The sequence below is a fragment of the Natator depressus genome, chromosome 6 (genome assembly GCF_965152275.1).
Source record: "Natator depressus isolate rNatDep1 chromosome 6, rNatDep2.hap1, whole genome shotgun sequence".
Lineage (NCBI taxonomy): Eukaryota > Metazoa > Chordata > Testudines > Cheloniidae > Natator > Natator depressus.
In genome coordinates, this window is record NC_134239.1 from 3,689,061 (window position 1) to 3,713,956 (window position 24,896).

The 24,896-nt window shown below is 53.3% G+C and overlaps 1 protein-coding gene across 1 annotated transcript; it reads right to left on the reverse strand.

The window, feature by feature from the left end:
* Positions 1-1,261: 1,261 nt before the first annotated feature.
* Positions 1,262-10,045, reverse strand: LOC141988965 (serine protease 53-like). The gene is made up of 15 exons (XM_074955136.1): positions 9,984-10,045; positions 8,305-8,585; positions 8,017-8,183; positions 7,417-7,633; positions 7,135-7,285; positions 6,505-6,764; positions 6,194-6,357; positions 5,146-5,377; positions 4,744-4,803; positions 4,303-4,440; positions 3,760-3,819; positions 3,322-3,378; positions 2,704-2,760; positions 2,175-2,231; positions 1,262-1,305 (listed from the first exon to the last, which is right to left on the reverse strand). The coding sequence occupies exons 1-15, from the start codon at positions 10,043-10,045 to the stop codon at positions 1,262-1,264; spliced, it is 2,007 nt and encodes a 668-aa protein (XP_074811237.1).
* Between the last annotated feature and the right edge of the window lie 14,851 nt (positions 10,046-24,896).

A 24,896-nucleotide genomic window follows, 5' to 3' on the forward strand; every position in this document is an offset into this window, starting at 1 on the left:
CAGCAGGGGGCGCTGTGATGCAGGGAATGGGGGGCTCAGCAGGGGGAGTGGGGACTCAGCAGGGGGCACTGTGATGCAGGGAGTGGGGCAGGGGCTCAGCAGGGGGCACTGTGCTGCAGGGAGTGGGGGGCTCAGCAGGGGGAGTGGGGACTCAGCAGGGGGCACTGTGATGCAGGGAGTGGGGGGCTCAGCAGGGGGAGTGGGGACTCAGCAGGGGGCACTGTGATGCAGGGAGTGGGGCAGGGGCTCAGCAGGGGGCACTGTGCTGCAGGGAGTGGGGGGCTCAGCGGGGGGAGTGGGGACTCACCAGGGGGCACTGTGCTGCAGGGAATGGGGGCTCAGCGGGGGGAGTGGGGACTCAGTAGGGGCGCTGTGATGCAGGGAACCGGGGGGGGCTCAGCACGAGGTGTTGTATTGCAAAGCATAGGAGGCTTGATATGGGCGCAAAGTAGTAGATGAAAGATTTGAACGTAAGCTCTAAATTGACGCTCGAAGCCCTTTGGTGCGGTTTGTGAATCCATTTTTTATTATTGTTTGAACACTACTGCAAAAAATCAGGTTGTGCTGTGATTAACAATATTACATTCGTTTTAAGCCATTGTAACACCCAAGATCATTACACCTCCCTCCAGGTGATATATGTACACGAGGCAAATGAAACCCAAACTGGGGTGGGAGTGGGGGAAAGCCAAGGTCACCGCAGCGTTGACGATCAGACTTCGGATGCAAACATCACCTCTGGTGCGCTATGAACAAAGCGAGGACCCGGATCTCAGTCGGGGTCCGTGCAGCACCCAGTACAACAGGGTCCCTGAGCTGTGAGGCGCCCGGTGCGACGGGGGGCCCCCGATCTCAGTCAGGGTCTGTGTAGAACGTGGCGCAATGGGGACCCCAATCTCGGTTGGGATCTGTGCCGTGCTCAGCACAGTGGAGTCCCCGATCTCAGAATCTCTGGATACTATTGTAACATTATTATTAATAATAATTAATAGGCAGTTAAACAAAAATGTTCCTCCCCAGAGCCAGTTGCATTGTGGCATCAGGAAATGTCATTTCTAAATCCATAGGATGCTGGGTAGGAGGTCCCACTGGGAAGGGATCATAACACAAATGAAGGCGAGTGGCTTCTCTCGTGCCCGATTCGACATCTCAGCAGCTGGGACCGCACAGGAAACAGAGAGAGCTGCCGATTAGCAAGTGACAATCTGCCATTGGATGAAGCAAACAGACGGAGCCAGAATTCTCTTCTGTGGGTCAGTAGCTAATAGACACGGATCTTTCCCTTGTGTCCCTTCCAGTTTTTATCTGCGAAAGTGACCAGAAAGACAACAGGCAGTGAGGTCATGCGGTATCTTTAGCCATGGTTATGATGCTATGGTGGATCCCAAAGCACTTTAGAGGCTGCACGCACAGGGATCACTGGCTTGGCGCTGAGATGCAGCCAGCTCTGGGGTGCCGTTGCATGGGGATGGCTCACCTGGCGCAGAGATGCAGCCAGCTCTGGGGTGCCGTTGCATGGGGATGGCTCACCCGGCGCAGAGATGCAGCCAGCTCTGGGGTGCCGTTGCATGGGGATGGCTCACCTGGCGCGGAGATGCAGCCGGCTCTGGGGCGGGGCAGCTGGGGAACAGCTGCACATAACGCAGCACAGGGATAGCACACCCGGTGCTGAGATGCGGTCACCTCTGGGGTGGGTGGCCGGGTACTGAGCTACACAGTTTAATACAGGAAGAGGAGGGGACCCTGGTATCCAGCTGAAAGCGCAGGGCGGAGCGAGGCAGGCAGAGCGAGGGATTCAGCTAGGACACCAGAACGAACACTTGGATTAAAGACGAACGTGCCGGAGACACTGCAATGGACGTTGTCAGCACAGCGCCCCCTAATGCTACACTGGGGCCATCCCTGACTGCCAGGGGACAGCACCTCTTTTCAGCCCCTGCCTTGCTCCCTGCAGCACAGCGCCCCCTAGTGCCACGCGACAGCGGCTGGCGGTGGCAGAGCTGGCCTCTGGATGGCTCGGTGGTTGGCAGGCAGGGTGGACGCTTTGTCTCAAGAGCCGGGTGGGGAGGCAGACTGCAGGAGGGTCAGGCCGCTCTGCAGCGAGATCACACTTCTGAACACCAGTTACAGTGCCTGGGGAGTGACAAAGTGTCCTGGGGTATTTGGGGACTCACCTGCCCCTCGTTTGGCACAACCAGGTGGCACTCGCTTCTGCCCCTGGCTCCTGGAAGCTGTAGGGAAGAGAGGTATAGTCAGTGAGTGTCTCTACTAAGTCACCCAAATTATTCCCTAGTAGTGCAGTGTGGCATTGGGGGTCATCATTGGTGGTGAGGGGCGAGCACCCCTTACTGAGCCCCTTTCCCACTCCCTGCAGCTACGGCACCCCCTAGTCCTGCACTGGGGCATGGGGGCCAGCACTGACTGCCCGGGGAGAGCGCTCCCTGCTAAACCTCAACCCCACCACCTGCAGCACCGGGCCCCCTAGTACCCCACCAGACTGACTGGTGGCGGCAGAGCTGGGCTCCGGATAGCTTGGCAGTTAGCAGGCAGGGTGGAAAGTTTGTCCCAAGAGCTGGGCGGTAGCTCTGGTCGGGGAGGCCGATTGCAGGAGGATCAGGTCGCCCTGTGGTGAGACAACACATCCCAACACCCCTTGGACTGCCCGGGGAGTGGAAAACGGGGCTCAGGCACTGCGGGACTCACCCTCTCTTCGTCGGGCAAAGCCGGGTAGCACTGGAATTTCCCACTCTCCACCGGAACCTGCAGCAGCGAGAGGCCATAGTCAGGGTGCGTCTCTGAGTTACCCACATTGTTCCCTGCAGCACAGCGCCCCCTAGCACTGCACGGGGGCATTGGGGTCGGCATTGGCTGCCAGAAGAGAGTGCTCCCTACTGAGCCACCTGCCCCAATCCTTGCAGCACAGCGCCCCCTGGTGCTGCACTGGGGGACTGGGGTCAGCACTGGTGGTGTGGGGCGAGTGTCCCCGACTGACTTGCTCTGCTCCGTGCAGTTCAGCGCTTCCTACCACCACACTGGGACATCAGGGCCAGCACTGACTGTCAGGGGAGAGCGCCCCTTAATGAGCCCCCCATTCCCTGCAGCACCGGGCCCCCTAGTGCCCCACCACAGTGACTGGTGGAGGCAGAGCTGGGCTCTGGATGGTTTGGTGGTTGGCAGGCAGGGTGGAAGGTTTGTCCTAGGAGCTGGGGGGTAGCTCTGGATGCAGGAGGGTCAGGTCGCTCTGCAGTGAAACCAGACATCTGAATATCCTTTAGACTGCCTGGAAAGTGAGAAAGGGGCCTCAGGTGCTTAGCGACTCACCTTCCTCTTCTGTGGCACCCGTGGGTGTCACTGGCTTTTCCTCCTCTCCACCAGAATCTGCAGGAGAGAAAGGCATAGTCAGTAAGTGTCTGGGCATCCCCAACATTGTTCCCTGCAGCACAGCGCCCCCCAACACTGCACCGGGGTCAGCCCTGACTGCCGGAGGACAGCGCCCCCTACTGAGCCTTTGCTCTGCTTCCCGCAGTGCGGTGCCCCCTAGTGCCACACAGGAGCAGCGGGTGGAGGCGGAGCTGGGCTCTGGATGGCTTGGGGGTTGGCAGGCAGGGTAGAAGGTTTGTCCCAGGTGCTGGGAGGTAGCTCTGGGTGGGGAGGCAGATTGCGGGAGGGGCAGGTTGCTTTGCAGTGAGGCCACACTTCTGAACACCCCTCGGACTGCCAGGGCAGTGGAAAAGTGCCCTCAGATGCTTCGGGACTCACCTTCCCCAGCCGTGGTACCACCCGTGGGTGTCACTGGCTTTTCCCCGTCTCCACCGGAAGCTGCAGGAGAGAGAGGCCTAGTCAGGGAGTGTCTCTGAGTCACCCACATTGGTTCCTGCAGCACAGTGCCCCCTAGTGTCGCAGTGGGGCATTGGGGTCAGCACTGACTGCCAGGGGAGACCGCCCACTACTGAGTTCCTATCCCAACCCCTACAGCACAGGGTCTCCTAATGCCACTATGGGGCATCGGGGCCAGCGCTGCCTGCCAGGGAAGAGCACCCGCTACTAGGCCCTGCCCCACCCCCTGCAGCTCGGTGCCCTCCAGTGTCACACTAGAGGGGTGGGTGGAGGCGGAGCTGGGCTCTGGATGGCTTGGGGGTTGGCAGGCAGGGTTGAAGGCTTGTCCCAGGTGCTGGGAGGTAGCTCTGGGTGGGGAGGCAGATTGCGGGAGGGGCAGGTTGCTTTGCAGTGAGGCCACACTTCTGAACACCCCTCGGACTTCCAGGGCAGTGGAAAAGTGCTCTCAGATGCTTCGGGACTCACCTTCCCCAGGCGTGGTACCACCCGTGGGTGTCACTGGCTTTTCCCCCTCTCCACCGGAAGTTGCAGGAGAGAAAGGCATAGTCAGTAAGTGTCTGGGCATCCCCAACATTGTTCCCTGCAGCACAGCGCCCCCCAACACTGCACCGGGGTCAGCCCTGACTGCCGGAGGACAGCGCCCCCTACTGAGCCTTTGCTCTGCTTCCCACAGTGCGGTGCCCCCTAGTGCCACACAGGAGCAGCGGGTGGAGGCGGAGCTGGGCTCTGGATGGCTTGGGGGTTGGCAGGCAGGGTTGAAGGCTTGTCCCAGGTGCTGGGAGGTAGCTCTGGGTGGGGAGGCAGATTGCGGGAGGGGCAGGTTGCTTTGCAGTGAGGCCACACTTCTGAACACCCCTCGGACTGCCAGGGCAGTGGAAAAGTGCCCTCAGATGCTTCGGGACTCACCTTCCCCAGGCGTGGTACCACCCGTGGGTGTCACTGGCTTTTCCCCGTCTCCACCGGAAGCTGCAGGAGAGAGAGGCCTAGTCAGGGAGTGTCTCTGAGTCACCCACATTGGTTCCTGCAGCACAGCGCCCCCTAGTGTCGCAGTGGGGCATTGGGGTCAGCACTGACTGCCAGGGGAGACCGCCCACTACTGAGTTCCTATCCCAACCCCTACAGCACAGGGTCTCCTAATGCCACTATGGGGCATCGGGGCCAGCCTCGACTGCCATGAGAGAGCAGGCAGCCCCCTGTGCAGCACCCTGTTTTTCCTTTCTGGTCTCCCAACCAAGCATTGACCTAGCCCCAGTCTGCTTAGCATGGGTGCCCAAAGAAACTGAGGTTGCTGTCTGGATCTCCCCTTACTTGGAGTAGGCTTCACTGGGCATCTGTCCTCTTCTAGGACCTCTGGAAGTGGCATGGGCTGCTTGGCAAAGTAACCATCCCGCGTGATGTCCAAGATCCATTCCTCGTATGCGCTAACTTCTGTGTACACCCCGGGCTGGCTCTTCCTCCCGCAGCCATTGTGAAAGCTGGAGAGGCCAGTCAGGTACCAGGTGCCCTTCTCATTGCAAATCAGAGGCCCCCCATCATCGCCCTGGAAAGTCACGAGCAAAGGGACAACTGCATGAACTCCAGACTGGGTGGGTTCTCAGGGCCTGGTGGACAGTGGATATTCTGGGTCTTCCCCAGGGCATGGCTGCATGAGGAGTTGTCCCAGAAATTCAGTGGAACAGTCCTCCTCCATGAATGACCATGAGCTACCCCAGTGCACAGTGGGTCAGAGATTGCACAGACCATCTCTGCACCGTGGAGAGCTGTGGTGTGCTACATCAATGTCCAACCCAAGGCAGGATGGACTACCCACAGACAATAGGACAGGTCACCCTGGAGAACCAGGACATACTGGATCCATGCCTTACCCAACACCGGATGGCTCAGCCCTGGGCAAAATAGGACACCTTAGTACCATGGACAGCTCCAGAGGAACAAGGGTGCGTGGAAAACCTGCCTGACCCAAAAGCATGTAGCTCAGCAATGGCCAATAGAAAATTTCAGTACCATGGACAGTGCCATAAGCCCCATCTACTGCTGGGTACCTGCCCCACTGAATGCTGGATGGTTCAGCCCTAGAGGATTGGACACTTCAGCACTATGGACAGCTCCAGAGGAGCCAGCATCTAGATTCAAGTGATCAGCACCCTGAACGTCCAGAGCATCTGATAAGCAAATGGGGCAGGGGTGAGATGCGGGGGGGACGGAAGGCCTGCCAGAACCAGGCCTTTGGGTGGAAAATGGGGGAATGTCTCCCTTGACGGAGCCATGGAGATCAGTCCTTCAGAGCCAGCTGTTGTGGCTGCCCAGATGTTCTGAAGACCCGGGGGCCATGCTGTGCCGAGGATGGCTCACTCACCTCACAGCTGGTGCTCTTCTCCTGTTGAGCAGCACAAAGCATATTTGGGAGGATGGACACTGCCTTGCCAGCAGAGCCGGACTGGTTGTAGGTGCAGTTACAGGCGACAGGTCCCATGAGACCAACCTCCATGCCCTGTAGCGACTGCGGCGGGGGAGCCCGATCTGTAAAAACACAGAGACATTGTGTTGGAAGTTACCAAGCCCTACCCCTTATCCTACCCTCTGCCCCCTTGAGCCAGCCAGTTACTGCCTGGGGGCCAGATCGAAGTCGGTGCCCCTAGAGGGGAAAGGCCCCCGTGTCCCACATACCATTCTCCCGTCCCCTGACCCAGCAGGTGCCGCCGAGCTGAAATCGGTGTGTCTTGTAGGGGACGCAGACAGCCCAGATGTTCTCCCCAAACACTACTGGCTTGTCGAGCCTCAGCAGCGCGATGTCAAATCCCGTCTTCACATTCACGTAGGCTGCGTGGAGGATGAGCTTCCGAAGGCCCCTCTCTTCTTGCCAGCGTGGCTCTTCCCCCTCCCGCCGTTCACCCAGGAGCACCTTCCAGGCTCTGGGGTTTTGCCGCCTGCAACCCAGCCCCCACAGGGGGTTACTAATCGGTCAGGGCAGGGAGCTGGGAGTCAGGAGTTTGGGGTTCGATCCACGGCACTGGCAAGGGAGTGGGGTCAGAAGGGGATGGGGGTCAGGACTTCTGGGTTCTATCCCTGGCTCTGGAAGAGGAGTGGGGTCTAGTGCTTAGAGCAGAGGGGGATGGGGGGGTCAGGACTCCTGGGTTCTATCTCTGGGAGGGGAGTGGGGTCCAGAGGGGAGCTGGGCAGGGCACACATTACAGACAGTCATTCATCTCTGATAGAGACATGGATACCCTGATGTGCATGACACCTCTCCCTCCCCAACCCCTTCTGGGTCACCCCCACCTCATGCCCCTCACTCACCCGATGAAGCAGTGAGCGGCCGCCAGCACCCGGCTCTCAGAGATCAGTGCTCCCCCGCAGATGTGCTGCCCCCTATATTGTAGGCTCACGTACCAGGGCCATGGCCCCTTGGCAGTGACACTCAGCTCAGATCCGTTCAGCTTCCCACAACCTGGAGAGATTAGAAGTCAGTAGCCTATCACCTGCCCCTCACAGCCAGCCATTCCCCCTCCCTGGGGCTGGATCAGAACCAGCACTCCCGAGAGGGGAAAGGCCCCATGTCCCATTCCCCACTGGCTGCACCTCTGCACTTTTCATGGTCACTGCTGACGGGGGGCGGTGCAGTCTGGACAGCGAAGGAGGCTCCCTCTGTCTGGTTCTGGATCCAGTCGGTGTAGGCAGTGACCTCGGTCAGCAGGATGGGGCTGTGGGGCCGGGCACAGCCCACTGAGAAGCTCAGGATCCCGGCCTGGAACCACGTCCCGTCCTCGAAGCAGGCTACCGGCCCCCCGGAATCACCCTGGGGAGGGATGGCATGGAGATTCAGGGCTGGGGAGCAAGGTGTGATCCCTTTGCCCTCTCTACCCCCATCCAAACCAGGGGCAGCCCCTCTGTTCCCCTCCCACAACCCATCTGCTTCCCCTTAGAATCATAGAATCATGGAATATCAGGGTTGGAAGGGACCTCAGGAGGTCATCTAGTCCAACCCCCTGCTCAAAGCAGGACCAATCCCCAATTTTTGCCCCTGATCTCTAAATGGCCCCCTCAAGGATTGAACTCACAACCCTGGGTTTAGCAGGCCAATGCTCAAACCACTGAGCTATCCCTCCCCTTCTCTCTCTCCAACCCCTTAGCCCAGCCCCCCTGCCTTTCCCCCACCTGGAACCCCCCTTTCACTCTCACCTGGCAAGGCCCCACTCCCCCTTTCTGATACCCGGCACAGATCAGCCCTGGCCTGGCGGGGCTGGCGAGCTCCTTCTGGCGCAGATTATTATGGATGCAGTTGCAGGTCTCTGCACTGAGCAAGTCCAGCCCCACCTTCTTGAGAGGCTTGGGAGGTGGGAGGGTCACTGCAGGGAGAGAAAGAAAACAGGTCAGTGCCCTGTCGGGAATGAGCGTACCCTGGAGCGGGGAAAGGGACAGGGGACTAGATGTCTCCATCTTTGCCGGGAGCTCTCCCTTCTCACTCACTGTCCTCCTTCACCCTGCCCCAGCCGGTGGCCCAGCACTGGGACCCGAAGGCAAATTGGTGGTTGGCGTAAGGCAGGCAGATGGGGGCTACATCACGGCTGAAAGGGACGGGCTCAGCCAGCCTCAGCAGGGCAATGTCGAAGCCCTTAGTGAAGTCTTTGTACTTCTCGTGGGTGATGATCTCGGACACGTTCCGCACTACGCCCGGCAGACGGCCACCTCCCAGCTTCAGACGCCCCAGTACCACGTTCCAGGAGGATGAGTCCTCGGTTGTATCCTTCCTGCAGGGAGATAAGGGCCTGGGTGTCATTACTAGGCTGAGTTCTAGACTTGTCCTTGATTGTGTATGCGTATGTGTGCTGGAGGGGAAACATATAAGCTAATTAAGACTAATTAAGGTGTGGTTCCCTGTAGACTAGGGAGGGTGGCTACAGGTTAATTGAATCACCTGCCATCAATTAAGGCCTTGTCAGGAACCTAATAACCCCCCCCCCCCCGCTTCAGGCAGTCATGGAAAAGGAGACAGGACTGGAGCCTGGAGGTGTGCTGTGAGACTTGAAAGATCAGAGGACCAAAGTAAGGGAGACCCTGCCCCAACAGGGGAGGGAGACTCCCTCTCCCAGCGTCTAAGGACCAAAGTTACCCCACCCAAGGGGGAAGAGGGTGAGAACCCGCAGGGGTTGAGAGGGGCTGGGGCTCAGAGTGAGGAGCAAACCCAGACCCCTCCCCTGCTTCCCTCCTTTACCACCTTCCCAGGCCCCAAGAGCAGGGGCAAGAGGTGGCAGGTTAGCCCCCTGCCAAGAAAAGCGCAGGACCCACCATACTGACACTGGCCATCTTGTCTCTCTCTCTATATATATAGATTGCTTCCTGGCTCTTGGTGGTGCACTTGGTTCTAGGTTAATGGATCCTGCTGATTCTAGATTCCCTGTTCTGAGGTTATTTGTCTCTTGGTGGTGGTCATCTTTTTAAGTGCATGGCTCTAGACTCACTCTGGATTGCAGCTCTAGATTAGTGGATCTAGGTTTGTTCTAGATGGTGCCTGCAAAACAGTTCTACATTCATGGTTCTAGACCAGTTCTAGACAGTACATACAACTATACAATTGTGGGTTTAGACTAATTCCAGATGTTGTATACAGCATGAGGTTCTTTGCTCTGGTTTGTACATATTGTTTTAGTTTCCTGCCGCTATGTTTGTTCTAGATGCTGCATGCAGCTCTAGATTCACTGCTCTTGATGGCACACACCTTTCTAGATTTATGTCTCCCTTCTTTCCAGATCGTGCATACATATCTAGATCCTCAACTGTGGTTGGTGCACACAGTTTACATGCCCAGCTCTAGGCTCATTCTAGATGCTGTGCATGGTTTTGGACTAACTGCTCTGTACTCTAGATCCTGAATACCTATCTAGACATTGCGGATGCTCTAGATTTCGTCATCTCTGCTCTTTCAAGTCTCAGGATGTTGTACTGGAGACCATGCTGGGTTCTAGATCAGCTCTCTGCCTCTGGATGATGTGTGCACTGTTCTAGACAGAGCGTTCTCGTGCCCATGGCTCTAGATGAGCAGCCCTGCACTCGCCCTGCTAGGTGACACACACAGTCCTAGCTACCCTGTTCTAGAGGCCATGCAGACTTCTTTCCCCAAGATTCGAGCCCTGAGGTTCTAGACTCACCCAACGAAGCAGTGAGCGGCTGAAAGAACCCATTTGTCACCAATCAGGGTCCCTCCACACATGTGCTCCCCGCGGAGCTGCAGGCTGGCCTGCCAGGGCCACTCGCCTCTCCGGGCATTGACCCCACCGACGATCCGGCCCAAGATTCTCTGCTGGCCACAGACTGGTCCTGTAGAAAGTGGGGGAAATACTTATCACTCAATAATCCTACCCCGCATGTGGGAGAAAACAGAGGGAACTGGTTATTCCAGGAGGGGAGTGGGGTCTAGTGAGTTAGAAAAGGGGGTGGCTGGGAGCCAGGACTCCTGGGTTCTATCCTGGCTCTGGGAAGTGAGTGGGGTCTAGTGGGTTAGAGCAGGGAGGGGAGGGGGCATGGAATCCTGGGTTTTATCCCTCACTCCAGGAGGAGAGTGGGGTCTAGTGGGTTAAAGTATGGGGAGGCTGTGTGTATGTGATGTGATTGTGTCAGCCTCATTCTGCATACCCTTGTGTGTGTGTCTGGCTGTTATTACATCCCTGGTGGCATGTGCGAATTCCATGCAGCTGGATTGCAGAGTCTCTGCAACGTCTGCTGCATGATTTACCAAACCTCCCTTGCCCATCAGCCTGGAAATCCGGAGCCTTCATCCCTCCCCCACCAGGGGGGAGGGTTAGCTCAGTGGTTTGAGCATTGGCCTGCTAAACCCAGGGTTGTGAGTTCAATCCTTGAGGGGGCCATTTGGGATCTGGGGCAAAAATTGGGGATTGGTCCTGCTTTGAGCAGGGGGTTGGACTAGATGACCTCCTGAGGTCCCTTCCAACCCTGATATTCTATGATTCTATGAAATGTTGCAATGGCTTTACATGGAAATGTCAGGCTGGAAGGGACCACGAGAGGACATCAAGTCCAGCCCCCTGTGCTGATGCAGGACCAAGTAAACCTAGACCAGCCCTGACAGATGTTTGTCCAGCCTGTTCTTAGAAATCTCCAATGACGGGGATTCCACATCCTCCATCGGAAGCCCATTCCAGAGCTTAATGCCCCTGAGAGTTAGAAAGTTTTCTTCAAATTTCTAACCTAAATCTTCCTTGCTGCAGATTAAGCCCATTACTTCTTCTCCTACCATCAGTGGATGGGGCGAACAATTGATCACCAGCCTCTGTACCAAAACCCTTAACATATTTGAAGATGGTTATCAAGTCCTCCCCGTTACTCTTCTTTTCTCAAGACTAAACACACCTGTTTTTTTTAACCTTTCCTCATAGCTCAGGTGGGCTAAATTTTTTTGCTCCCCTCTGGACTCTCTCATAGAAAGCTAGAATATCAGGGTTGGAAGGGACCTCAGGAGGTCATCTAATCCAAGCCCCTGCTCAAAGCAGGACCAATTCCCCAATTTTTGTCCCAGATCCCTAAATCGCCCCCTCAAGGATTGAACTCACAACCGTAGGTTTAGCAGGCCAATGCTCAAACCACCGAGCCATCCCTCCTCTCCAATTTGTTCACATCTTCCTCAGAGTGCGGTACTCAGAACTGGACACAGCCCTCCAGCTGAGACCTCACCAGTGCTGAGTAGAGGGGGACAATGACCTCCCGGGTCTTCCATATGACGCTCCTGCTCATACACCCCAGACTGATATTCGCCTTTCTTTCCACTGCATCACATTGTTGACTCATATTCTCTCTGTGATCTGCTCTAAGCCCCGAAGCCTTTCCAGCAGCACTGCACCTCGCCAGTTATTCCCCATTTTGTAGCTGTGCGTCTGACTTTCCCTTCCTACGTGCTGCGCTTTGCGCTTGCCCTTATTGACTTTCCTCTGGTGGATTTCAGACCAGTGCGCTGGGCATTGACTCATTTGCAGAAGCCCATTGTGAAATGCAAAAATCCTCCTTTCCAGAGCCGCCATTCCTGCTCCCCACCCGCCACAGCTCCGGGGCAGATGGAACCAGCCGCTCAGGAGCCTGGAGGAGGGCAGCCAAATTCCCACAAGCCCAGATCAGAGGGATGTTGGGCTTCCTACCTGTTGCCACTGCTCCTTGCTGGAGGCCTGTAAGGGAGAGAAAACAAGGGTGAGGAGCCTGTGTTGGTAGCCTCTGGGGGATGATTTCATCTGGAGGGATGTGCTGGCTCAGTAGGACCCAGTATCTGACTCCAGGGCAGCCCGGACCCAGGATACCCAGTGGACTTAGCAGGGAGAACTTACATCTCTGAGGCATCATCGTCTGTGGACTAGAGCTCATGGGTTAGAAAATGAGGGGTTGGGAGCCAGGACTCCTGGATTCCACCCCTGGCTCTGGGAGGACAGTGGGGACTAGTGGGTTAGAGCATGCGGAGCTGGGAGTCAGGACTCCTGGGTTCTATCGCTGGCTCCGGGGGGTGGGGGAGTGGGTCTGGTGGGTTAGAGCAGGGGAAGGGAGTCAGCAGGACGCCTGGGTTCTATTTGCAGTTCTCAGAGGATAAAAAGGCAATAGACTAAAAAAGAAAAGGGTTGAAAACCCAAGGACACCTAAGGGGATAGGGGGATATAAAATGGTTAAAAACCCAACAAAATCACCTTGGTGAAAGAAAAGGAAACTGTTTTTAAAAACTAACAAGCAAATATTGGTTTGGGGCTTACAAACACATAGGGCTGTGAGCTAGGGGGCGCTCTCCCCGGGCAGTCAGTGCTGGCGCCCATGCCCCAGTGCACCACTAGAGGGCACTGTGCTGCAGGGAGCAGGGCGGGGCTCGGTCGGGAGTGCTCCCTTCTGGCAGTCTGTGCTGGCACCAAAGTCCCCGTGAGACACTAGGGGGCGCTGTCCTGCACACTGCAGGAGGGGTGGGGGGCTCAGTAGGGGGCACTCTCCCCTCGCTGTTGCCCCCCGGTGCGGCACTAGGGGGCGCAGTGCTGCAGGGAATGGGGCGCTCAATAGTGGTGGTGGAGTGTTAATGTGAACAGCGACTGCACCTTGCCCGGCTCGGTCCCATTTGGACTCCCCTCTAGGAAGCTCTTATCTCATGGCCTGAGCCATGAGACCAGTTCACTCTGGCTGCCTCATGTGGGTGCCGTCCAGGGGGCACGGTGCTCAGCTGCCGGTGGTGGGATTTCCGTGGGCCCATCTAGAGCTGTATCCTGCCTGCTCCAGCAGTGAGCAGGGCTGGATCAGAGGAAGTTGCCATGTCCCCACTCAGCATTGCCCAGCGTCTCTTGTGACATGGTGTTTGACCGAGAGGAAGATCTTCCTTCCTGTTCCTGCTCACAGGCAGTTCCTTTCTGCCCTGGAGCATGGGAGTGGGACCACTCCACCTTCAAATCCCCTACAGGCAGCAGCTTGCTCTCGGCCTGTCGGATCCCCGTGTGCTATGAACTGCACAGGGGTGACGGACTGTCACGCGCCCCCCCCCCCCCCAGTTTGTGCTCCCCACAGCCTGCACACCCAGCTGGCTGCCCGCTTGAGTTTCACTCGAGTGCAATCCTCTGATGCATCAGCAAAGCAATTCTAATCGGGCACTATCATGAAGACTGAGGCCAATTATTCCAAGTGCTCCTGTATCCACAAACAGACTCCGACTGTCTTGAAAACTGCGGCACCTCACAAGGCTGCACGGTGGGGTATTTGAGGTCAGCCCGAAATATGGCCCCCTAAAAATCACACGACAGCCACCACTTCCAGCTCTTACCGCTTTGTTTGTGCTCGCCTAGCGATGAAACGATGGCTCTCATCGACCGCAAAACTGATCTCCCCCGCTAAGGTTGGATCTCAGCTCCTACCCCCTTTGGGGAAGCGAGAGTGATGAAGTTATCCAGGCTCAATGTTAGCTCTCCAGTGTGGCTGGAGGCCAAGCAAGGAGCCGGGGGAGAAAAAATCTTTGTGTGCACAGCAGGATTTGGTGACTAGTTGTGATGGTAAACGTCAGCACTCACGGGCCTTGAGCCTGAGTCCTGCCCTCCGCAAAGGCTATTTTTGGTAATGTTGCCTGGAGGCCAACGGTTCTGGTTTCAGAGTTGATATTTCAAAATTCTGAGAAATGCCAAGCATGAGCAAGCAAGTTGCTTCTTGCCAGGCCAGGTAGTCCTAACAGACAGTCCTAGTCTAAGGACTTGAGTACCGTTGCTATTGACCAGGATCCTGTCCTCAATCAAAGCAGCAACTTCAGTTGATCATGGAAAAGTCAACCCCCAGAGCAGGTTCCAGCTGTCTGCGAGAACTCATCCAATCTACACAAACCCAAGGACAGACCTGATTGATTTCACCCCTCCCTGAGCTGTAGTTCCTTGGAAAACGGTGTTCCAAAGGACTTGTCAGACCCTGGAAACGTTTTCGTCACGATCGGCCCCCTTGCTTGTGCTGTCGTTGCAGAGAATTGCATGTGCTCTTTTTTGGATCCAACTCAGTCCAAGGGCAAGGCACCTGAGTCATGCTTCTCAGAATCTTGCCTCTCTCCTCGATTTAATTAATATGCCTTTCCAGGGAAATGATTGCGACATAGAATCGAAGCCTGCACGTGGATGTGAGAACACCTTGAAAGAGCATTTCTCAAAGCAGAAACTTTGGCAAAACTCCCCCAAACAAGTCTCTGCAGAATGATGTTAGATAAGGATGCTGATAACTTTGGGGAGGGTGCAGAGAAGAGCTGTGAGAATGATTAAAGGAGGGAAAACCTGCCTCATAGTGAGATGGCCAAGGAGCTCAATCTATTTAGCTTTAACAAAGGGACGGTTAAGAGCTGACTTGGTCACTGTCTATAATGACCTACATGGGGAGCAAATATTGATAATGGGCCCTTCAATTGAGCAGAGAAAGGTTTAACAGGATCCAACAGCTGGAAGTTGAAGCCAGACAAATTCAGATTGGAAATAAGGTGCAAATTTTTAACAGCGAAGGGAATTTAATCATTGGAATAATTTACAAAGGGGGGATTCTCCATCCCCGACTATTTGTAAATCAAGATTGGATATTTTCCTGAGAGATCTGCTGTAGTTCAAACACACAAGTCCTGCTGTCAGGCTACATCTACTCTACAGGGATCGACGCTCTGAGATCGATCCACCGGCAGGCCCTTTAGCGGGTCTAGTGAAGACCCACCAAACTGACAGCAGCTCACTCTCCAGTCGACCCCTATACTCCACCCCCAACGAGAAGAGTAAGGTAAGTCGACGGGAGAGTTTCTCCCGTCGACCCCCAGCAGTGTAGACCCCGCGGTAACTCGACCTAAGGTATGTCGACTCCAGCTACGTTATTCACGTAGCTGGAATTGCGTAGTGCAGGTCGACTTACCGCCGTGGTGTAGACATCAGACTCTAGGTTCTAGTGGTGTGGAATCTATGAATGCGAGTAATATACATCAGTGGTTCTCAAGATGTAGTCTGCAGATCCCCAAGGGGCTGGCAGATTATGTCTAAGGGGTCCACACAGACTTAACAGAATTCAACTCTATCTACACAGACAATCGATTTCCCAAGCTCCCTTTGACACTTTTTAGGGGTCCGCAAATGAATAAAGGTTGAGAACCACCCATGTACATAACACCAAGTTCTCAGAAAGCTTCCAAGGGTAGGACTGAAACTCTTAGCACTCGGGCAATACTCAGATATGCTAGCCACAGCACATCATCTCCAGCCACCTGGCTGCGTGCACTCTGGTGGCCAGCAAAGCCCCAGTGTGGCTCCATGAGCAACCAACTTTCTCTGGCTCATCAGCTTGGAGATCCAACCTTTACCCTGATTAGCCTTGTGGGTGCTGGGCACCAGCTGAGATCGATGCTGAGCAGAGGAGGTCAGTTTGGACGTGGATCAGAGCCATTGTTTAAGCCCCGGGTGCGGCTGGAAAAGTTACAAGAGGCTGTAACTATTAAGTTTAGCAAAGAGAAGGTTTCAGGGGGGACTTGATCCCATGTACCTACACGGAGAACAAATATTTGATAATGGGCTCTTCAGTCTATCAGAGAAAAGTCTAACACGATCCACTGGCTGGAAGCTGAAGCTAGGTAAATTCAGACTGGAAATAAGGTGTACATTTTTAATGGGGAGAGTAATTAACCATAGGAACAATTTACCCAGGGTCGTGGTGGATTCTCCATTGTTACATTTTTTTGAATCAAGATTGGCTGTTTCTCCAAGAGATCTGCTCTAGGAATTATTCGGGGGCAGGCCTCTGGCCTGTGTTCTCCAGGGAGGTCAGACGAGATGATCACAATGGTTTGGGAAGCTATGAATCCATCCGCCGTTAACAGGAACTGGAGTCGCATTAGGTTGCTGGCGAGGGTGCTAGAACTGGGGTTGGGGAGGGCTGGGTTTTCATAAAGGAGAGAGCTCAGGGCCATGGGAAAAGGGACCAAGGAGGAGATCGCGTGAGAGGCAGCTGGGAGTTGGAAGCCTGGAGCCAGAACCAGAGCCAGGACGGGGATAGAGGCAGTGATGATGAAGCCTAAGGTGGCAGGGGTGGGGCTGGAGGCAGATTTGCGGGGGCTGTGGAGACGATTTGCAGAAAGGGGAAGGCTCCTGCCACAGCCCCTGCGGTGGGGAGCTGGCAGGGAGGCCGTGCTGTGCGATAAGAGCCAAGAAGACCTGTGGAGGCATGAGGCTGAGTCCCGGCAAGAAGCCCTAAGGAAGGAGGGTGGGGGTGGGAAGAGAGCCTGGGACACCCGGGGCGGGAACATAAGAACATAAGAATGGCCCTACTGGGTCAGACCAAAGGTCCATCCAGCCTAGTATCCTGTCTGCCGACAGTGGCCAATGCCAGGTGCCCCAGAGGGTGTGAACCTAACAGTAACGATCAAGTGATCTCTCTCCTGCCCTCCATCTCCACCCTCTGACAAACAGAGGCTAGGGACAGTTAGAAGGCAAAGACTCCAGGAGATGGGGCATCTCACAGCAGCAGGTCAGGCCTAAAAGTGGACTCAGGGCCGAGCTGAGACCAAGGGGGCACTAAGGCAGTGGGAGATGCGGTGAGCCCCTGGCAGGGCTCGGAGATGGACCAGGAGCCGAGTGGGACCCAGAGTAAAGGCGCTGGGATTTCTTGGAGTGGTCTATGTTGAAGAGTCGGGGGCTTGAGGAGCTCCCAGGAAGAGGGCAGAGAAGGCTGGAATGTGGGGTGCTGTTTGATGTGGATTTGGGAGTGGAGTACCCCAGAATTAAAACGGGAGCTGGCTGTGCTCTAGGAGCCAGGACTCCTGGGTTCTTTCCCTGGCTCGGGGAGGGGAGTGGGGCTTGGTGGGTTAGGAGCCAGGACTGCTGGGTTCTATCCCTAGCTCTGGGAGGGAAGTGGGGTCTAGCAGTTAGAGCTGGGTGTCTGGGAGCCAGGTTTCCTGGGTTCTAACCCTAGCTCTGGGAGGAGTGTGGTGGGATGCCTGGAGTCATGATACCCCAGCCACTCCAGTTTTGCCCGTGCACCAGGGAATCTGGTGCCCTGTGCATTGGAAGCTGTCTTGCAACCCTGCCCTGAGCTGAGCACTAATTTGGAGCAAACCATTGAGGGAACTTTATACTCTTACTCAGAAATGGCAAACAAACAGGGAAGCTTCCTGTTCACGGAAATGAGGATTTCCCCTACAATCCAGCTCCGCTCCAACCCCAAATGTAAACAAAAACCCTGAGCAAATACCCAGCGCTGTCCTGTCTGACCCAGCCTGGCCTTTTCTCTTTCCCCAAGAGTGGGTCTCACTCATCCCTAGGGACAGCTGATAACTCCTCCCTGCTCCTACTCAATGTTCCTTCTTTGTTGCTGGATGAGGAGAGCAGAGGCTGGATTCACCCCGCACAGCAGGTGTTAGCAGGACTGGGAGTCTGGATCAAGGCACTTTACACTCCTGGGTTCTCTCCCCAGCTCTGGGAGGGGAGTGGGGCGCAGTAGTTGGAGCATGGGGCTGGGAAGCTGGGATTCAGGACTCTCTGGTTCTGGAAGGGGAGTGGGGTCTAGTGGGTTAGAGCAGGAGGGGCTGGGAGCCAGGACTCCTGGGTTCTATCCCCAGCTCCGGGTTTGCAGGTCCTGTCACCATCCCCATCGACACAGCAGCTCGGTGCCTAAATCAGTCTAGCCACACCATAATGGCAAGCCACTTCCAAACTGCACCAACCCCATCCCGCAGCCAGATTTCCCTCCCGTCCCGTGACTCACAGATCCCGATCAGCAGCAGTTGCCGAAGGCTGAGAGATTCCATCCTCCGTGGGCCGATCTCCTGTGATCCTCCTGCGCCTTCCTTCGAGGTACAGTTTAAATACACCTCGCACCTGCCGCCCCAGGTCGTCCCGCCTGCATGCACCTTGCCAGAATTACACAATGAGGTGTGCGTGTGCAAATGGGTTACTCATTGCCCTTCATTAGGGCTTTCTCTACCCACAGGCTTGTGACTCCTCCTTGCTGAGCTGCGCCAGAATCACAAACACAGGGGCCTTCTGCCCCTTCCTTGAGGCTTTTCTAATGGATCTAGAAACTGTGTCCATTTCTGGCCATTAGAAATTCAGATCTTGGCTACCCTAGAAGACTCTATGGATGACTGGGGATCCGGGAGGATTTTGAGATGAGGACAGTCAGGAATTGAGGCCGGATTAACCCAGAAGGGGAAGGAGTTCTTATTCAGACAGTGTAAAACTCTTCTATCTGTTTTGGGGCATCTCTATTTAACTCAAATGTCCAATAAACTCAGGGGATAAAATATCTCTGTGTTAAAGACTTAGATTTTATTGCGACACCTTGACACTTTTTAAAACACACAATTAACTCCAATTCACAATGCAAACTCAGGATCAGTTCTTTCTGAGTTTAATATTCAGCTTTCATTTAGACTGGGTGATTTCCCCCCCTCCACACACATTTGTCTCAAAGAAAACTTGGGAGAAAACACTTGGGAGAAAAATCTCTATAGGTTAATTTTAACTGATATTTGTTGAAATCTCTCTGGGTTAAAGATTCACATTTCATTCAGACTATCTGAATCTTTTTTTAAAACGTCACAGCACTTTGTGAAAGATTCCACTTTATTAATCATGTTCATTATTAATAATTAAATAATGATATTGATTACTATTATTATATAGCTGTAGGGTAGAGTTTAGGAACCTGCCAAGATTGGGGTCCCCCCATTGTTCCAGGCGCTGCATAGACCAAGATAGGGGATCCCATTTTGCCAGGCACTGCATCAAGTGAAATTGGGAACCCCATTCTGCTAGGTGCTGCCCAGACCTTACTGAGATTGGGATTCTCGTTGTCCCAGGGGCTGTACAGATGCAGAGTTGTACATAGTCTTTGCCCCAGGAAGCTCATAGTCTAAGCATGGATTTGTTGTTTGCTTTGTATGTCTCCAATCTCCATTTAACTCAAACACTTACTACACAGTGGGGAGAAGAGATGTTCTTGTGAAAGGTTCCACATGCCTCAATCTCTCTGGGGCAGGAATCATTTTGCTGTTCGGGGTTTATACAGTATCTAGCACAATGGGGTGCTGGTCTGTGTTTGGGGTGCCCAGGCACTACCATAATAAAGCCAACAAAGAAAAAAGGGTCCCCCAAACCACTGAAGACCACAGGCATGTGTTTAAGGTTAAAGAAGCAGAGTTGAATGGCTATAGAGAGATATTCAGGCTTTCATTCTGCATCGTGTGTGAGCCCTACAGATTGGCAGAGGCCCCATGTACATTGTTAACCAATGAGTAAGGGCTGAAGAAGGCAGTTCAAGGCAAAACTTGTTCACGGGCTGTATATTTCTTTCATTTCACCTGGGTCTGCGTGCGTGTATGTGCGTGTACATGCGTAGCTGGGGGGCATGGAAAGCTGTCAGTACAGCCGCACCAGCCAATCATTTACCTGCCAAGACACTGTAATGAGCCAGCTCAGCATGAGTGAGGGCCAGCGGGTGAGGGGAGAGCGACGCATTTCCGAGTCGCGCCTCGGTTTCCCTGGAACGTGCACCCACCCATGATGCGGGGAGGGGGCACGGCGAGGCCCGAGAATGCAGGATTTCTGACTAACAGCTCGGGGATTGCACGTGGAGCGCTGAGGGGCAAATTCCACAACCGCAGAGGCCAAGAACGGAACCGTTTGTTGGGGTCGCTGAGATCAGAACCCAGCCCTGACTCCACTGACATCAGTGGGGTCACTCCAGATTTGCCCCGGGGTCACTGAGATCAGCACACACACAGTGGGGGCCCTGATCTCTGTAGGAGCCAGCCCCCAGCCCTCATAGCTCACGGTCTAAATAGATAAGACAGACCCAGAGTGGGGAGAGGAAACTGAGGCACAGAGTGATTCAGTGACTTGCCCACGGTCACACAGGGAGCTGGGAGGTGAACCCAGGAGTCCTGGAATCCCTCCCCAAGCCTTAAACACAACAGCACTCCCTTGCTGTCCAACTCTCAGCCTGGCTGATGTGTCTTTGAGGCCGGTGTGGGAATAATTGGATTCCACAGGTTCTCAGACTTCATTTCACAAATTAATTCTCTAGCCCTTACAGCTGTTAGGATGTAGATATTCAGGCCTGTCTGTAAAGGCCTATACATTAGGAATTTAGGTATATGTTTATCATTTAGCTATACTTTAAGAGGTATAAAACAAAGAACCAAAATCACTGTCTGCCGGTGTAAGGGCTTTCTCTCACTGTGACAATCTGAGGCCCTGTTCTTAAGCTAAGGCCTTTCGTTAAGCAGCAGGGGCAGCCATAAACTGGGAAGCGAATGGTCAGATCCTCACGTTCCAAGCTAGTCACACTGAAATAAGGTGCTACCGGGCTGTTAGGAACACAATCCTGTCCTGACAATGCCTATCGCCACCAGAGAAAGATGGTTAAAGAAAACTTAATTTGATAGCATCCTGTCTGGCAAGAAATCACTTCTGAATATTGTGGTTGTGAAACCCTCATTTCTGTAAAAAGAAAGAGGAGTACTTGTGGCACCTTAGAGACTAACAAATGTATTTGGGCATAAGCTTTCATGAGCTAAACCCACTTCATCAGATGCATGCAGTGAAAAATACAGTAGGAAGATAGATAGATAGATAGAGAACATGAAGAAATGGGGGTTGCCATACCAACTCTAACTAGAGTAATCAATTAAGGTGGGCTATTATCAGCAGGAGAAAAAAAACCTTTTGTAGTGATAATCAGGATGGCCCATTTCCAACAGTTGACAAGAAGATATGAGTAACAGTAGGGGAAAATTAGCATAGGGAAATAGTTTTCAGTTTGTGTAATGTTTTTCTATTTTTGAAGTTTTTTTGTTGAAGATTTGCGACTTTTAGGCCTGAAATAGACTCCAACGAGAAACTGCAGAACTGGAATTAATTTGCAAACTGGACACCACTAAATGAGGCTTGAATAAAGACTGGGAGTGGCTGGGTCATTACACAAACTGAAAACTATTTCCCTATGCTAATTTTCCCCTACTGTTACTCACACCTTCTTGTCAACTGTTGGAAATGGGCCATCCTGATTATCACTACAAAAGTTTTTTTTCTCCTGCTGATAATAGCCCACCTTAATTGATTACTCTCGTTAGAGCTGGTATGGCAACCCCCATTTTTTCATGTTCTCTGTATATATATATATATATATCTTCCTACTGTATTTTCCACTGCATGCATCTGATGAAGTGGGATTAGCCCACAAAAGCATATGCCCAAATACATTTGTTAGTTTCTAAGGTGCCACAAGGACTCCTTGTTCTTGTTGCTGATACAGACGAACATGGCTACCCCTCTGAAACCTGTCCTTATTTCTGTATGTTTTATCTTTATGGCCCCCACTTTTCTATTGTTAATCTATCTGGTTCTCTAATTGTTTCTGTCTGCTGTATAATTAATTTTGCTAGGTGTAAGTTAATTAGGGTAGTGGGATATAACTGATTAGAGAATTATGTTACAATATGTTAGGATTGGTTAGATAGATTTCAGTAAAATGATTGGTTAAGGTATAGCTGAGAATATTATTATATAAATTAGGGGCAAACAGGAAGTAAGTTGGGATTTGAAAATAAGGAAAAAGGAACTTGAATTTAAGCTTGCTGGAAGTTCACCCCAATAAACATCGAACTGTTTGCACCTTTGGACTTCGGGTATTGTTGCTCTCTGTTCATGTGAGAAGGACCAGGGAAGTGGGAGGGGTTTGCAGCCCCCAACAGCTGGTGCCGCTGACCCTGGGCGCCCCCCCAGCACTGCACCCCGCCCCGTGCCCCACCAGTGGGCCCCCCTCCCAAGATTTAATCACAAGTATTTTTAGTATAAGTCATGGACAGGTCACGGGTTGTGAATTTTTGTTTCTTGCCTGTGACCTGTCCATGACTTTTGTGAAAAATACCCGTGACTAAATCGTAGACTTAATTATCACTGTTCTTTGGCTAGTCATGTCAGAGAGGGTGTGAATGGAGCTGCTGTGGGAGAGGCAGTGGGAGGATTCGCCCCTACAGTTAAACTGGCGTTAACTCTGCAGCCCAATGAGGATGCTTGAATTCGATATTGTTATTAGCTATTTGTATTAGGGTACTGCCGAGATTGGGACCCCATCATGCCGGGCACTGCACAGACCCCGACTGAGATCAGGACCCCCATTGTGCCAGGCCTTTCACAGACCTCCAACTGAGATTGGGGGCCCATCGTGCTGGGCCTGAACAGACCCCAGAGATCAGGGCATGAGCTCACTTGCTCTGCCCCCCTGTATAGCCCAGGGCAGAGAATTCCCCCGACTCCCCCAACTCTGGGACCAGGAATGGGCGTTTGGCTGCTCCACCAAGACAGCCACACTGGAGGGGGCCATCCAGAGCGGGGACCCCACCCTGCCTGGAGGGAGAGGGGAGGGTTCAGCCCATGGGGGCAGGCCGACAGTGGCCAGAGGAGGGAAGGGAGGTGAAGGGAGGACGGGGAGGGGCAGGACAAAGGAGCCAACCAAGCCTGCTCCTAGCATTGGACTCCCTTCCCTCTCCCCCTGGGTTACCCTCTTGGGGGGTGAGCTGTGCTGCAGGGGGCTCAGTAGGGGGCGCTGTCTGTTTCCAGTCAGTGCTGATCCCAATGCCCCAGTGCAGCACTAGGGGGCGCTGTGCTGCGGCGAGGAGGTGGGTGGCTCGGTACGGGGTGCTCTCCCCTGGACATCAGTGCTGGTCCCGGGGTGGAGCTAGGGGGTTCTGTGCTCATAGATGTTAAGGCCTGAAGGGACCATCATGATCATCTAGTCTGACCTCCTGCACCTTGCGGGGCACAGAACCTCACCCAGCCACGCCTGTAACAGACCCCGAACCTCTGGCTGAGTTACTGGAATCCTCAGATCATGATTTAAAGACTTCAAGTTACAGAGAACTCACCATTTAAACTAGTTAAAACCTGCAAATGACCCGGGCCCCAAGCTGCAGGGGAAGGCAACCCCCCAGCCCCGGTCTCTGCCAATCTGACCTGGGGGAAAATTCCTTCCTGACCCCAGATATGATGATCAGTTTAACCCTGAGCATGTGGGCAAGACCCACCAGCCACACACCTGGGAAAGAATTCAGTATGACCCGTTGTAGTCTCCTCTTTAACCAGTTCCTTGTCTACCTTTCAATTCTCAAATTAATCCCCATCTTCTCCAATTTAACTAATAATTTCCCATGTGGAACCGTAACAAATGCCTTACTGACAGCCAGGTAGGTTAGGTCTACCACATTCCTTTGTCTAAGATATCAGTTATCATCTCAAAGAAAGAGACAAGGTTGGTCTGGCGTCATCTGCCTTTTGTAAAACCATGTTGTATTTTATCCCAAATACCATTTACATTTATCTCATTAATGACTCTCTTTCAAAATTTGTTCCATGACCTTGCATACAACTGAGGTCAAACTAATGGGCCTCTAATTTCCTGGATCACATTTTTTCCCTTTCTTAAAAATCGGTACTAATACATAGCAATCCCCCAGTCATAGGGGACAACCTCTGAGTTTACAGATTCATTGAAAATCCTTGCTATTGACTTGCAATTTCATAGAATCATAGAATATCAGGGTTGGAAGGTACCTCAGGAGGTCATCTAGTCCAACCCCCTGCTCAAAGCAGGACCAATCCCCAATTTTTGCCCCAGATCCCTAAATGGCCCCCTCAAGGATTGAACTCACAACCCTGGGTTTAGCAGGCCAATGCTCAAACCACTGAGCTATGTGCCAGTTCCTTTAATATTCTTGGCTTCAGATTATCCGGGGGGCCCCGATTTAGTCCCATTAAACTATTTCCTTGCTGAACCATCCCCTCTTCCATTCCTTGTAGACTTTCTGCTTTCTTGTAATAACCTGTTTGAGAAGCTGTCTCATCCAGTTTGGCCTGCAACCCTTCCCTAGGAATTTTTCCCATTGCTTGGGATGCAGGTTTCAGAGAGCTTCTGCAACTTCGATTTAAATTCCAAGCCTCCTCCACATTCAGATCCTTGAGTTCTTTGGTCCAGTCCATTTCCCTAACTAATTCCCTTTATTTTGTTAACGTTTGCCCTTTGGAAATCAAGTTGTAGATTTATTTTATCCTTCTATTTAGGCTACACTGAATTAGCTCATGATCACTCAAACCAAGGTTGTCCCCTACAATCAGATCTTCAGGAACAGTATCCCCGATAATGTCACAGCAAACCTGGTGGCTGAACTTTGTGACTTTGTCCTCACCCATAACTATTTCACATTTGGGGAGAATGTATACCTTCAAATCAGCGGCACTGCCATGGGTACCCACATGGCCCCACAGTATGCCAACATTTTTGTGGCTGACTTAGAACAACGCTTCCTCAGCTCTCGTCCCCTAACGCCCCTACTTTACTTGCGCTATATTGATGACATCTTCATCATCTGGACCCATGGAAAAGAAGCCCTTGAGGAATTCCACCATGATTTCAACAATTTCCATCCCACCATCAACCTCAGCCTGGACCAGTCCACACAAGAGATCCACTTCCTGGACACTACAGTGCTAATAAACGATGGTCACATAAACACCACCCTATACCGGAAACCTACTGACCGCTAT

What these genes read in the sequence shown, in the direction of transcription:
- LOC141988965 (XM_074955136.1), bottom strand. Translation starts at nt 10,045, where the DNA reads ATGTGTGGAGGGACCCTGATTGGTGACAAATGGGTTCTTTCAGCCGCT. An exon ending in GCCGCTCACTGCTTCATCGG is followed by an intron (nt 6,765 to 7,134) that starts GTGAGTGAGGGG and finishes GCTGGGTTGCAG; the next exon opens with GCGGCAAAACCCCAGAGCCT. An exon ending in TGGTACCACGCCTGGGGAAG is followed by an intron (nt 4,441 to 4,743) that starts GTGAGTCCCGAA and finishes ACCCCGGTGCAG; the next exon opens with TGTTGGGGGGCGCTGTGCTG.